At 41.8% G+C, this 13,534-nt stretch overlaps 1 protein-coding gene across 3 annotated transcripts in view; it reads left to right on the forward strand.

The window, feature by feature from the left end:
• HNF4G (hepatocyte nuclear factor 4 gamma) overlaps nt 1-13,534 on the forward strand; it is a 168,151-nt gene that overhangs the window by 87,180 nt on the left and 67,437 nt on the right. Inside the window, exon 1 of one of the 3 annotated variants that reach the window (XM_077270674.1) lies at nt 4,070-4,367. The exons of 1 other annotated variant lie outside the window; for it this stretch is intronic. In XM_077270674.1, coding sequence (XP_077126789.1) covers nt 4,253-4,367 — 115 coding nt within the window. In that variant the 5' untranslated portion in view covers nt 4,070-4,252. Of the gene's footprint in view, nt 1-4,069; nt 4,368-13,534 lie in introns of those variants that run through there. One more of the 3 variants, XM_077270675.1, reaches the window with a different exon arrangement.

Consider the following 13,534-nt stretch of genomic DNA (forward strand, 5'->3'; position numbering starts at 1 on the left):
GCGATATCTCATTTTACCAACAAAATTTGCACAACCATTTTTTTAAGGACCACATTACATTTGATGTGACGTTGAGGGGCATGTATGACAGAAATTACCCCAAATTACACCATTCTAAAAACTAAACCCCTCAAGGTGATGAAAACCATATTCAAGAAGTTTATTAACCCTTGAATTGCTTCACAGGAGCTGAAGCAATGTGGAAGGAAAAATGAACATTTAATTTTCTACACACAAAAAAATATCTTATACCCAAACTTTTTTTCTTTTTACAAGGGTAACAGAAGAAAAATTGACCCCACAATTTGTTGTGCAAGTTCTACTAAGCACATCTATATATATGTGGGGGAAATCTACTGTTTAGGTGCACGGCAGAGCTCAGAAGGGAAGGAGCGCAAGTTCTCGCTACTCCAGTTTGCATCGGGTGCTCAGGTATGCACCAAATACCGTGGTTGCATAAGTGACATGCTCAAGTCCCTGCCTTGCTTGTTTCGTGGCTGTTAGACACCCAAGAAAACAATGCGGGGTCCGTGATACTTGGCACACATCCGAATACAGATGCAAACTCAAGTAGCGAGCACTGGTGCTCAACACTAGCCGCCATATCTTCATTCTTTTTTAATTTTGGAAAAAAAACAATTCTAACCCCAACCTCCACCTTAACCGCAACATTAACCCTAACAAAACCCTATCCAAAACTCTAACCTCAACCCTAACCCTAACACAACCTCAACCCAAACCCTAACCCCAACTTTAGGCCCAACCCTAACCCTATCCCAACTGCAAATTAAAAAATATATATTTTATAATTTTTATCTAAGTATGGGGTGACAAAGGGGGATTTGATTTACTATTTTTTTCTTTTGATCACTGTGATAGTGTCTATCACAGTAATCAAAGGGAACCAATAGGAAAAAATTCCTATTGTTGCCGGGTACCAGATGGCAAATCTGAGCTGGCACACTGTGTATGCGCCTGCCATTTTTTTTACAGGAAGATTACGCGGAGCCGGTAGACAGATCAGGAGGGCCCATGGATGGAGGCGGTATCAGGGTGTCTCAGGGGGGCATCGTTTCTCTTTCCTCTGACATGTGTCATGAATCCCCAATGGCTAGGGATAGCACAGGACAAGCAAAGTACAAATAATTAACGGACGAGCTCTAGGGTGATGGAACCTGGGCTGACCGCTGCCCTACGCCTGACAAACGCAACTAGAGATAGCCAGGGAGCGTGCCTACGTTGGTTCTAGACGCCACGCACCAGCCTAAGAGCTAACTAGTACTGCAGAGAAAATAAAGACCTCACTTGCCTCCAGAGGAATGGACCCCAAAAGCTATAGTTGCCCCCCACATGTATTGACGGTGAAATGAGAGGAAGGCACACACATAGAGATGATATATATAGCTTTAGCAAATTGAGGCCCGCTGTAAACTAGAAAGCAGAACGATACAAAAGGGGTCTGAGCGGTCAGCAAAAAACCCTAATCAAAAAAACCATCCTGAGATTACAAGAACCCATGTGCCAACTCATGGCACATGGGGAGAACCTCAGTCCACTAGAGCTACCAGCTAGCATAGAGACATAATAAGCAAGCTGGACAAAAAACCAAACAACTGAAAATCAGCACTTAGCTTATCCTGAAAGATCTGGGAGCAGGTAGGCAGGAACCAAACAGAGCACATCTGAATACATTGATAGCCGGCAAGGGAATGACAGAAAGGCCAGGTAAAATAGGAAACACCCAGCCTCTGATGGACAGGTGGAAACCAAAGGCCGCAACCCACCAAAGTCACCCAGTACCAGCAGTAACCACCAGAGGGAGCCCACAAACAGAATCCACAACAGACATGTATAACATGTCAGAAGAGAGAGAAATCATTGTATCAGGGCAAACATTTTTTTGTCATCGTTGTTATTCATTGAAAAATGGCAATCACGTTTTCGGGGACTGGAAAATTTGGCCCTGATCATGTTCTCCGGGGTCTCGGCTTTCTCGGCTACTCATGGTAGCCAAGACCCCTGAGATTTTCAGAATCTGGAGGGCGCTACTGCATTATTCCCAATCTTCATTTTTTTAAATGGCAATGAGGGAATAAGGCCCCTTAATGGCTGCCGTTTTAATGCGTATCGGCGGTAGTTAAGCCTTTAACCCCTTTCTGACCTCAGACAGGATAGTATGTCCGAGGTCAGAAGCCCCACTTTGATGCGGGCTCCGGCAGTGAGCCCGCATCAAAGCCAGGACATGTCAGCCCGTTTGAACAGCTGACATGTGCCCGTAATAGGAATGGGCAGAATTGCAATCCGCCCGCGCATATTAACTAGTTAAATGCCGCTGTCAAACGCAGACAGCGGCACTTAACTGGCGCTTCCGGCCGGGTGGCCGGAAATGAGCGCATCGCCGACCCCTGTTACATGATCGGAGGTCGGCGATGCTTCTACATTGTAACCATAGAGGTCCTTGAGACCTCTATGGTTACTGATCCTGGATAGCTGTGAGCGCCACCCTGTGGTCGGCGCTCACAGCACACCTGCATTTCTGCTACATAGCAGAAAACATCAGATTGCTGCTATATAGCAGAGCCGATCGCGTTGTGCCAGCTTCTAGCCTCCCATGGAGGCTATTGAAGCATGGAAAAGTAAAAAAAAGTAAAAAAAATGTGAAAAAAATAAAAAAAATATAAAAGTTTGAATCACCCCCTTTCTCCCCAATCAAAATAAATCAATAAGAAAAAATCAAACCTACACATATTTGGTATCGCCGCATTCAGAATCGCCCGATCTATCAATAAAAAAGAAGCATTAACCTGATCGCTAAACGGCGTAGCGAGAAAAAAATTTGAACCCCCAGAATTACGTTTTTTTGGTCACCGCGACATTGCATTAAAATGCAATAACAGGCTATCAAAAGAACGTATCTGCACCAAAATGGTATCATTAAAAATGCCAGCTTGGCACGCCAAAAAAAAGCCCTCAACTGACCATAGATCATGAAAAATCAAGACGCCAGGAGTATCGGAAAATGGAGCAATTTTTTTTTTTAAGCAAAGTTTGGAATTTTTTTTCACCATTTAGATAAAAAATAACCTAGTCATGTTAGGTGTCTATGAACTCATAGTGACCTGGAGAATCATAATGGCAGTTTTAGCATTTAGTGAACCTAGCAAAAAAGCCAAACAAAAAACAATTGTGGGACTGCACTTTTTTTGCAATTTCACCGCACTTGGAATTTTTTTTCCTGTTTTCTAATACACGACATGCTAAAACCAATGAAGTCGTTCAAAAGTACAACTCGTCTCACAAAAAATAAGCCCTCACATGGCCAAATTGACAGAGAAATAAAAAAGTTATGGCTCTGGGAAGGAGGGGCGTGAAAAACGAACACGGAAAAACGGAAAATCCCAAGGTCATGAAGGGGTTAATGAACATTGAGGCAAATCCTATTGTTCAGATTTCTCATCTTGCATTATATTGATCTGGTTTTTAGTATATTGATATGGTGCTTTATACGTAATTAGCAACTAGTTATATCTCTGTTTGTTTCAAAATGATGTCCATTAACTTATATAGTAGAGGAGGACAATATCATATTGACTGGCTGGCTGTGCTGCGGGAAATGAGAAGTCTCTTGTGTTCCAAAATGGTTCTTTAATGCTTCAACTTGTTTTGGCACCAGTTCTTCTTTTAACTGTTTTAGGTGTAAAAGTAAATATAATTACAAAAATTATGACTTTTTGTCTAATTTAGTGTCACATGATAATACAAAAATTCAGCATTTCACTAAAGAATGTTCAGGGATTCATTGATAACAAATATTTATTTTTGAAGATTATTTGACATTTTTCATAATTGTGATTCACACATTATTTGAGATAAATCATCTTCCAGCTTTTGTGTACACATGTTCTTTACAATGTGAAGTTTAAATTCAAGATAAGCTGAGATAAGTTTCTTAGACTAGATATGTCACTTACAAGGTATCCTTTAAGATTGCCTACATTGAAAAAAAAAGAGAAAAACATGACAAACAGTTCTGATAAGAATATTCCACTGAGCATTCCAAGACTATCACAAGTATTACCTCAAGCCACCATAAAAAAGGAGGTAAAGGTATAAAGTAGCATGCAGACGTATTTCTCCAGCTCCTCCTTCAGCTGAGATTTCATTTTAAAGATTTGTCTATCACTACTTATGAGGAATAGGGGATAGATCTTGTTACTTGAAGTCTGACGGACTTCTAGTTTCATAAGTCACAATGAAGATGACAAATTCAGTAATGGACATGGAAATGGCCAACTATAGTGATGTACTTGATCCAACCTATACATCTCTGGAATTTGAAAATATGCAACTACTTTACAGTGGAGGTGGTAAGATGACTTATTTACTATATATTTGTTAAATATTTATTGATTTATGATGTTTTATAGTTTTTTATTGGGTGGACTGATTTAATTTTGCTTTTATTTTTATACATGGCATGACTTGATTGCTTCGGTATGAAAAAAAGATTTCAAAATACAAAGCAATTTTAAATTGTATATAATTCTACTCTATGTATTATACAAAATTATGACATACAGCACAAGTCTGATGTCAATATAAGAAATAACCATATCAATTTTCAAGCAGATCTTTGGGAATCTTGATGGATCCCACCAATTTATAAAGGAACGTCAAGTTTACATCAGGGTTCTGGCATTTTTCATAGCAAGAAAGTGTGACAGACTACATTATTCTTACTATCAAAAGATAAAAGGTAGATGTGAACAATATAGTAATACTAGAAATATTATTTTGTACTCCAGTTGTTTATTTTCTGCAGAAATTCTCATTGCTTGTTTCCGCCTTAACCTTAACCCCTTCATGATGGAGCCCTTTTTCGTTTTTGCGTTTTCGCTTTTCGCTACCCTCCTTCCCAGAGCCATAACGTTCTTATTTTTCCGTCAATATGGCCATTTGAGGTCTTGTTTTTTGCGGGACGAGTTGTACTTTTGAACGACACCATTGATTTTACCATGTCTTGCACTAGAAAATGGGAATAAAATTCCAAGTGTGGTGAAATTTAAAAGAAAAGTACAATCCCACACTTGTTTTTTGTTTGGCTTTTTTGCTAGGTTAACTAAATGCTAAAACTGACCCACCAATATGATTCTCCACGTAATTACGAGTTCATAGACCCCAAACATATCTAAGTTATTTTTTATCTAAGTGGTGAAAAAAATTTCCAAACTTTTCTAAAAAAAAAAAAAAAAAAAAAAGCGCCATATTCCAATACCTGTAGCGTCTCTATTTTTCATGATTTGGGGTCGGGTGAGGGCTTATTTTTTGTGCGCCGAGCAGATTGTTTTAATGATACAATTTTTGTGCGTATATGTTCTTTTGATTGCCTGTTATTGCATTTTAATTCAACCAAAAAAAAGTAATTCTGCCGTTTTGAATTTTTTTCTCGCTATGCCATTTAGCGATCAGGTTAATGTTGATGTTCCATTAGGCTTTCCAATCATATGCAGATAAATGCATTCAAGGGCCAATTTCAGCACTATGTAATTCAGCACTAGTCTAGAACATAACAGTTAAACCTCTATACTTAAAAAAGCTAATGTTACAATTTAACATTACAATCAATTTAAAATTAAGCAATACAAAAGATAATGAAATGTATTGATCAGAAACTGTGTATACACCATAAAGACACTAAAAATAGTAATGCTTAAAGACAGATCATGAAGTCCTTGCAGCAAAATTAAAGTGTGAAAACATTTCCACAAATTTGAAATATATTAATAATAGGCCTCTTGTGGTGGAAGGAAAAAAAATATATACTCACATACCAGACTGGCATTGATCTTTGAAACATCATATTGTGTCCTCTGCCATACTCATAGCATCAGGTTATTGCTGCTGGCAATCAGCTGTGATGCTAGAAACTTTATGGAAACTTAAATATATTGTCCAGGATTTTTTACTATGAGCCTAAAACAATACAGGCAGGTAGTTGCTAATAGAGGAAATGACCTGCCTGTCGTACCCAGCGCCTGCTCAGAGTGGTCACTAACCACTCTTACCGGCGATCTAGCTGCTCCATGTCAACAGAGAAGCTGTTTTTCTTCCCGGCTGCTCTGTCAATGGGGCATGACTTTCGGCTGATTCACAGCTGACTTCCTGCAGTTAGGCATCAGGCAGGCAGCTGTCAATCAGTATGATGTTTGCGGTCACAACCCATCAACAGAGCAGAGCGGAAGAGAAGCCGCTGCTCTGTTGAGCAGAAGCACTGAATCGCTAGCAGGAGTGATCTGTGACCGCTATGTGCCAGCAGAGATCAGTGTCAGATGCAACAGGCAGGTAATTAGCAAATATATGCATGTTAGTTCTAAGGCGCATTGTAAAAAAAAATAGTTCTGGATAACCTCTTTAAATGACATGCATGCATTATTTGGCCTTCTTCACATGTCCGTTTTTTATGTTCTGTCCATATTTGAGGAGCTCAAATGTGGACATACGCATACCCATTGTATTCAATAGTGGTGCACACTTCAGGTTTTTCACGTAGACCGTGTATCCCAGTGAAAAACCCACAGACATGTTGTTTTTATGCGCAGCACAGACAAAATGCGTGTGCACACTGATGACTTATGGATGGCATCCATGTTTTATCAGTGTGACACGTACCGGCCCCTGGGAAAAAGCAGTACAGTTCACACTGTTCCCAGGTGCTGGAAAGCTGCTGAAGGCATCTCCCATCATTGTCACCTGGTTACGCTGAAATCAGTGTGACCAGGAGGCAACGATGGGAGTTGAACTCAGCAGCAGCTGTATAACTCCTGTATAAAATAAAGAATTACTTAAAAAAAATGTAGTGGGCTCCTGTGCAATTTTCATAACCAGCGGAGGGAAAGCCCATGGTTGGGAACTGATTTTAATAATCTGCAACAAGGGACAATATGGTTCCCAGGCTATTAACCCCTTCATGACCCAGGGTATTTTCGAGTTTTTGTTTTTGGCTCCCCTCCTTCCCAGAGCCATAACTTTTTAAATTTTCTGTCAGTATGGCCATGTGAGGGCTTATTTTTTGTGGGATGAGCTGTACTTTTGACTGACATCATTGGTTTTAGCATGTCATGTACTAGAAAACGGGAAAAATTTCAAGTGCAGTGAAATTGCAAAAAAAGTGCCATCCCACACTTGATTTTTGTTTGGCTTTTTTGCTAGGTTCACTAAATGCTAAAACTGACCTGCCATTACGAGTTCATAGACACCAAACATGTCTAGGTTCTTTTTTATCTATGCGATGAAAAAACAATCCAAATTTTGCTTAAAAAAAAAAAAAATTGTGCCATTTTCCGATACCCGTAGCATCTCCATTTTTCATGATCTGGGGTTGGGTGATGGCTTATTTTTTGCGAGCTGAAGTTTTTAATTATACCATTTTGGTGCAGATACGTTCTTTTGATCGCCCGTTACTGCATTTTAATGCAATGTTGCAACAACCAAAAAAACGTAATTCTGGCATTTCAATTTTTTTTCTCAGTATACCATTTAGCGATCAGGCTAATCCTTTTTTTATTGATAGATCGGACGATTCTGAACGCTGCGATACCAAATATGTCTAGGTTTGATTTTTTTTATTATTTGCTTTATTTTGGATGGGGCGAAAGGGGGGTGATTTAAACTTTTATATTTTTATTTTTTTCATATTTTTAAAAACATTTTTTTTTTGCTTGTGCAATGCTTCAATAGCCTCCATGTCACAACTCGATTGACTCAGCTACATAGGAGCGAAGCTCAGATCGTTCCTATGTAGCTGAATTCCTGCATTGCTTTGAGCACCGACCACAGGGTGGCGCTCATAGCAGTCCGGCATCAACAAACATAGAGGTCTCAAGGAGACCTCTGGTTGTTATGCAGATGCATCGCTGACCCTCGATCACGTGACAGGGGTCAGCGATGCTCTCATTTCCAGCCGGATGGCCGGAAGCGGTAGTTAAATGCCGCTGTCAGCGTTTGACAGCAGCATTTAACTAGTTAATAGCCGCGGGTGAATCGCGATTCCCCCGCCGCTATTGCAGGCACATGTCAGCTGTTCAAAACAGCTGACATGTCCCGGCTTTGATGTTGGCTCACCGCCGGAGCCCGCATCAAAACAGGATTCAAATAAATTCACCAGGAAAGGCTTTATTTGAAATAATACAAAACAACCTGTTTTACACATTTATTTAAAAATAAAAAGCACAGCTATATTCTCCTTATGCCCAGTCCACTGAAGCCCTTGTTACCTGTAAGAAATCAATTTATATAATTGCCTTGTAATGTTTTCATTTCCTGTTCTGTCCAGATGTCACCGTATCCCAGAATTCCAAGGGGAGGAAGTTCACCGACCTCCATATTGGGACACCCAAGTGATGGGTGTCTCAACATGGAAACTGCTGCTGGTACCAACCTATTGCGCGGTACCACCAGCGGAACACCGTTTCACCGCACACACAAGCTCTATATGCCATACGCACCACACTCACACACTCACACTCACACACTCACACTCATTCACACTCACACACTCACACTCACACTCACATACTCACACACTCACATTCACACTCACACACTCTCACACTCACACTCTCACACTCACACGCACACACTCACACACACACACACTTACACACTCGCTCACTCACACTTACACACTCACACACTCACACTCCTACACTCACACACTCACACTCTCACACTCACACACTCTCATACTCATATTCACACACTCACTCACTCATACACACTCACACACTCTGGCACTCACATTCACACTCACACACTCACACTCACACTCACATTCACATTCACACACTCACACTTACACTCACACATTCAGACTCACACTCATTTACTCACACTCACAGTCACACACTCACACTCACATTCACACCCACTCATACTCACATTCACTCACACACACTCACACTCTCACTCACTCACTCACACAATCACAATCACACACAATCACACTCACACACTCACACACTCACACTCAGACTCTCATACTCTCACACACTCACAGACTCACTCTCACTCACACACTCACGCAGCCTCTTGTGCGGTACCACCAGTGGAACACAGTCACGAAGACGCCGCTACCGGGATCAGACAAATGATTCACTGACTGCCGCCATCTTTGTACAGGAGGAGTGCATACGCAGTTTTAATGTGACCACTGCTATCTGTCTGCACAAAGATGGCGGCGGTCTGATTTACTGCGCCTGCGTGAATTACGCGCAGGTGCAGTGAATAATTCAGATGATCCAGGCGGCAGATGCATGACGTGTCTACAGGCAAAGGAAGCCGGTCACATTAAAGGGGTTTTCCCACAAACGAAAGTTCATTTTAAAAATTGACTGTGTCTGATCGTGTACGGAGCATACCACATCTCCCGGGCAGTGGAGGAAGCAAAAAATAATACTGACATTACAGAAGGGGATCACATTGGATTCATTTTGTGAGGTAAAATATTTCACTGACTATTTTTAAAAAATACACAGCTCAAAAAAATAAAGGGAACACTCAATTAACACATCCTAGATCTGAATAAATGAAATATTCTCATTGAATACTTTGTTCTGTACAAAGTTGAATGTGCTGACAAAATCACACAAACATCATCAATGGAAATCAAATTTATTAAGAAATGGAGGCCTGGTTTTAGAGTCACACACAAAATTAAAGTGGAATGTAATGTCCTTAAAACAAGTCAAAATGATGCTCAGTATTGTGTGTGCCCTCCATGTGCCTGTATGACCTCCCTACAATGCCTGGGCATGCTCCTGATGAGAAGGTGGATGGTCTCCTGAAGGATCTCCTCCCAGACCTGGACTAAAGCATCTGCCAACTCCTGGACATTCTGTGGTGCGATGGTTCGAGACATGATGTCCCAGATGTGTTCAATCGGATTCAGGTCTCTGGAACGGGTGGGCCAGTCCACAGCTTCAATGACTTCATCTTGCAGGAACTGCTGACACACTCCAGCTACATGAGGTCTGGAATTGTCCTGCATTAGGAGGAACCCAGGGCAAACCGCACCAGCATATGGTCTCACAAGGAGTCTGAGGATCTCATCTCTGTACCCAATGCCAGTCAGGCTACCTCTGGCGAGCACATGGAGGGCTGTGTGGCCCTCCAAAGAAATGAAACCCCACACCATTACTGACCCACTGCCAAACCGGTCATGCTGAAGGATGTTGCAGGCAGCAGAACGCTCTCCATGGCATCTCCAGACTCTGTCACGTCTGTCACATATGCTCAGTGTGAACCTGCTTTCATCTGTGAAGAGCAAAGGGCATCAGTGGCAAATTTCCTGGTGTTCTGTGCCAAATAATAATAATAATAATAATAATTTTTATTTATATAGCGCCAACATATTCTGCAGCGCTTTACAAATTATAGAGGGGACTTGTACATATAATAGACATTACAGCATAACAGAAATCACAGTTCAAAACAGATACCAGTAGGAATGAGGGCCCTGCTCGCAAGCTTACAAACTATGAGGAAAAGGGGAGACACGAGAGGTGGATGGTAACAATTGCTTTAGTTATTTGGACCAGCCATAGTGTAAGGCTCGGGTGTTCATGTAAAGCTGCATGAACCTGTTAACTGCCTAAGTATGTAGCAGTACAGACATAGAGTGCTATTAACTGCATAAAGTGTATGAGAACATGATGAGAGGAACCTGATTATGGTTTTTTTTTTTTTTTTTTTGAATGGGCCACACAGGGATAGTTAGGTTAATGCGTTGAGGCGGTAGGCCAGTCTGAACAAATGAGTTTTTAGGGCACGCTTAAAACTGTGGGGATTGGGGATTAATCGTATTAACCTAGGTAATGGATTCCAAAGAATCGGCGCAGCACGTGTAAAGTCTTGGAGACGGGAGTGGGAGGTTCTCATTATTGAGGATGCTAACCTGAGGTCATTAGCGGAGCGGAGGGCACATGTAGGGTGGTAGACTGAGACCAGAGAGGAGATGTAGGGTGGTGCTGAGCCATGGAGTGCTTTGTGGATGAGGGTAGTAGTTTTGTACTGGATTCTGGAGTGGATGGGTAGCCAATGTAATGACTGGCACAAGGTAGAGGCATCGGTGTAACGGTTGGTGAGGAATATGATTCTGGCAGCAGCATTCAGGACAGATTGGAGCCAAATGCCAAGCATCCTGCATGGTTGGGCTGTGAGCACAGGAGCTACTTTCATGCGCTATAGACGGTACTTTAAGCAAAACTGTCATACCGTCTGTTCAGCGTGGATGGCCTGAAGACAAAGAGGAGGAGGAGGACAGCATGGTCAGTCATCATCTTGGTGAGGACACGGAAGTCTTGCCTGTTAGCAGTCTGGCATGCATGGCTGAGTTTATGTTACGCTGACTTTTCCGTGACCCTCACATTCTCAAAATTTTGGTTGACAGTCATTACTGGTTGTTATACATCTAGACCCATGCTACAAGGAGATCTTTCTATCTCTTATTCCAGAGGCAGGCAGGTCTACTAAAATGGTGCAGTACCAGAGGGCCCTTGTTGCAGAATTATTTAAAAAAAAAATCACATCTGCAAACGCTGGCGGCAGAGCTCAGAGTTCGTTGGACAACCAAGGAATACAGGTGAGAGAGACACAACTCCAATCCAGCAGAGGCAAGGGAACACTGGCAAAGTTCTGGGAGATTTTTCTCAGACCCTACCATTGCACAGGCCCTGAGGCGCAGGGTACTCTCACAAGGAGTGCAAAGTTTTGGAAGATGCTGAGGGAGTACCTTGCTGATCGTACCAACATCCACATTGATTCCTCTGTGCCTTATAATTATTGGGTCTCAAAGCTGGATACGTGGCATGAACTGTCTCTCTACGTTTTGGAGGTCCTGGCCTGTCCTGTCTCTAGCATTTCGTCAGAGCTAATTTTTAGTGCCACCGGTGAAATTAAAACTGATAAGTGCATCCGCCTGTCAACTGAAAATGCTGACAAGCTGATTCTTATAAAAATGAACAAGGGCTGGATTTGGCCAGACTTCTGCATACCACCGCATGATAACAGCCAAACATAACCTCAAATCCAGTGCCTTTTTTTGGTAGGTATATTCCCATGCACCTCTTCACACCTCCACTTGGGTATATGCGTCCCGATTTTGGCTATATGCTATTATCCTCCTCCTTCTCCTCATCCTCATCATCCACCTCCACTAGATCACCAGGAGAAACATGTCCCATGACCCAACAGCTATTGTTTTATTTTCAATGGTGTTTATGATGCCCGTAAAAAAAAATGTTGACACAGTAGGTTGATGTGTGTGCAAATTTGGGGCAGGCCTTGTATTCACTTCATGGCCAAACTTTATGTGAGTTAAAAATATTATAATAATGGGAACTTTGGTTTCATGTGGCCATCCAGGACGTGGGTTCAAAGGCTCATTGGGGTGCGTGTAACTTTGGGGCTGAGCAGGCCTTGCTTTCAATGCAGAAGCAAACAGTATGGGAGTACCAAATGAATAATGGGAACTTTGTTTTCATGTGGCCATCCTGTACGTGGGTTCAAATGCTTACTGGGGTGCATGTAATTTTGGGGCAGGGCAGGCCTTGCATTCAATGCATAATCAAACAGTATGGGAGTACAAATGAATACTGGGAACTTTGGTTGCATGTGTCCATCCAGGACATCTGTTCAATGGTTTATTGGTGTGCGTACAAATTTTGGTCAGCCCTGCTACTCACTGCATATGGAATAACAGTATAAGAGACCCACTGTTTAATAATGGGAGCAATAAAGCATAGCCGGCTGATGGCTCTCTAAGAATAGTGAAGGCCAACTGCTGGCCCTATAAAAATAGACTTTTTGACTTTCAGAGTCCCTCCTTCATAAATGAAACAGGATGTGTCTGATGATGTGTCACACACCACATGGCCAAATAAGGTTGTAAAATGTTAAAATGACATTTCCCAGTGAATGTATTTGTCTTGGTTGAAAGCAATGCTAAAGTTGAAAAACGCATCAAAAGTTCTACATGTGAACATAGCCCAAGTGGTGGAGGAACATTTTTGTTTTGGGTTTTTTATTTTGCCTTACACACAAATCATTTTCCTGGAAAGAATGTCCCTTAACATATTTCCCAGGAAAATTCACTTTGGTTTCATTTTTGTATGTTTTATTGTGCGCCTGTAAAATTGGCGTAAGACTCTGACAACATTGTTCACAGCTGTGACCTGGGAGTCAGAAATGCTTCCAGGGGTATTCCCCATGATGTTCCTTTGTCATTTGAGCATTGTTCCCATCGATTTCTGGCATTTTTAGACCCTAAAAAGACCCCCGGAGGGGTAACAGCAAAAATGCTCGGTTTTCCCATATACTTACATTGGGCTCGTTGCTCGGGTCGAGCACCCGAGCATTCCAATTTGCTCGACCTGAGCAACGAGCACCCGAGCATTTTAGTGCATGCCCACTACTACTATTATGATCTTATTTAAAGATAAGTAAGTGGCCTCTACATTGCAAAAGTCAGTAGTCTCCA

The sequence above is a fragment of the Ranitomeya variabilis genome, chromosome 6 (assembly GCF_051348905.1).
Source record: "Ranitomeya variabilis isolate aRanVar5 chromosome 6, aRanVar5.hap1, whole genome shotgun sequence".
NCBI classification, from domain to species: domain Eukaryota; kingdom Metazoa; phylum Chordata; class Amphibia; order Anura; family Dendrobatidae; genus Ranitomeya; species Ranitomeya variabilis.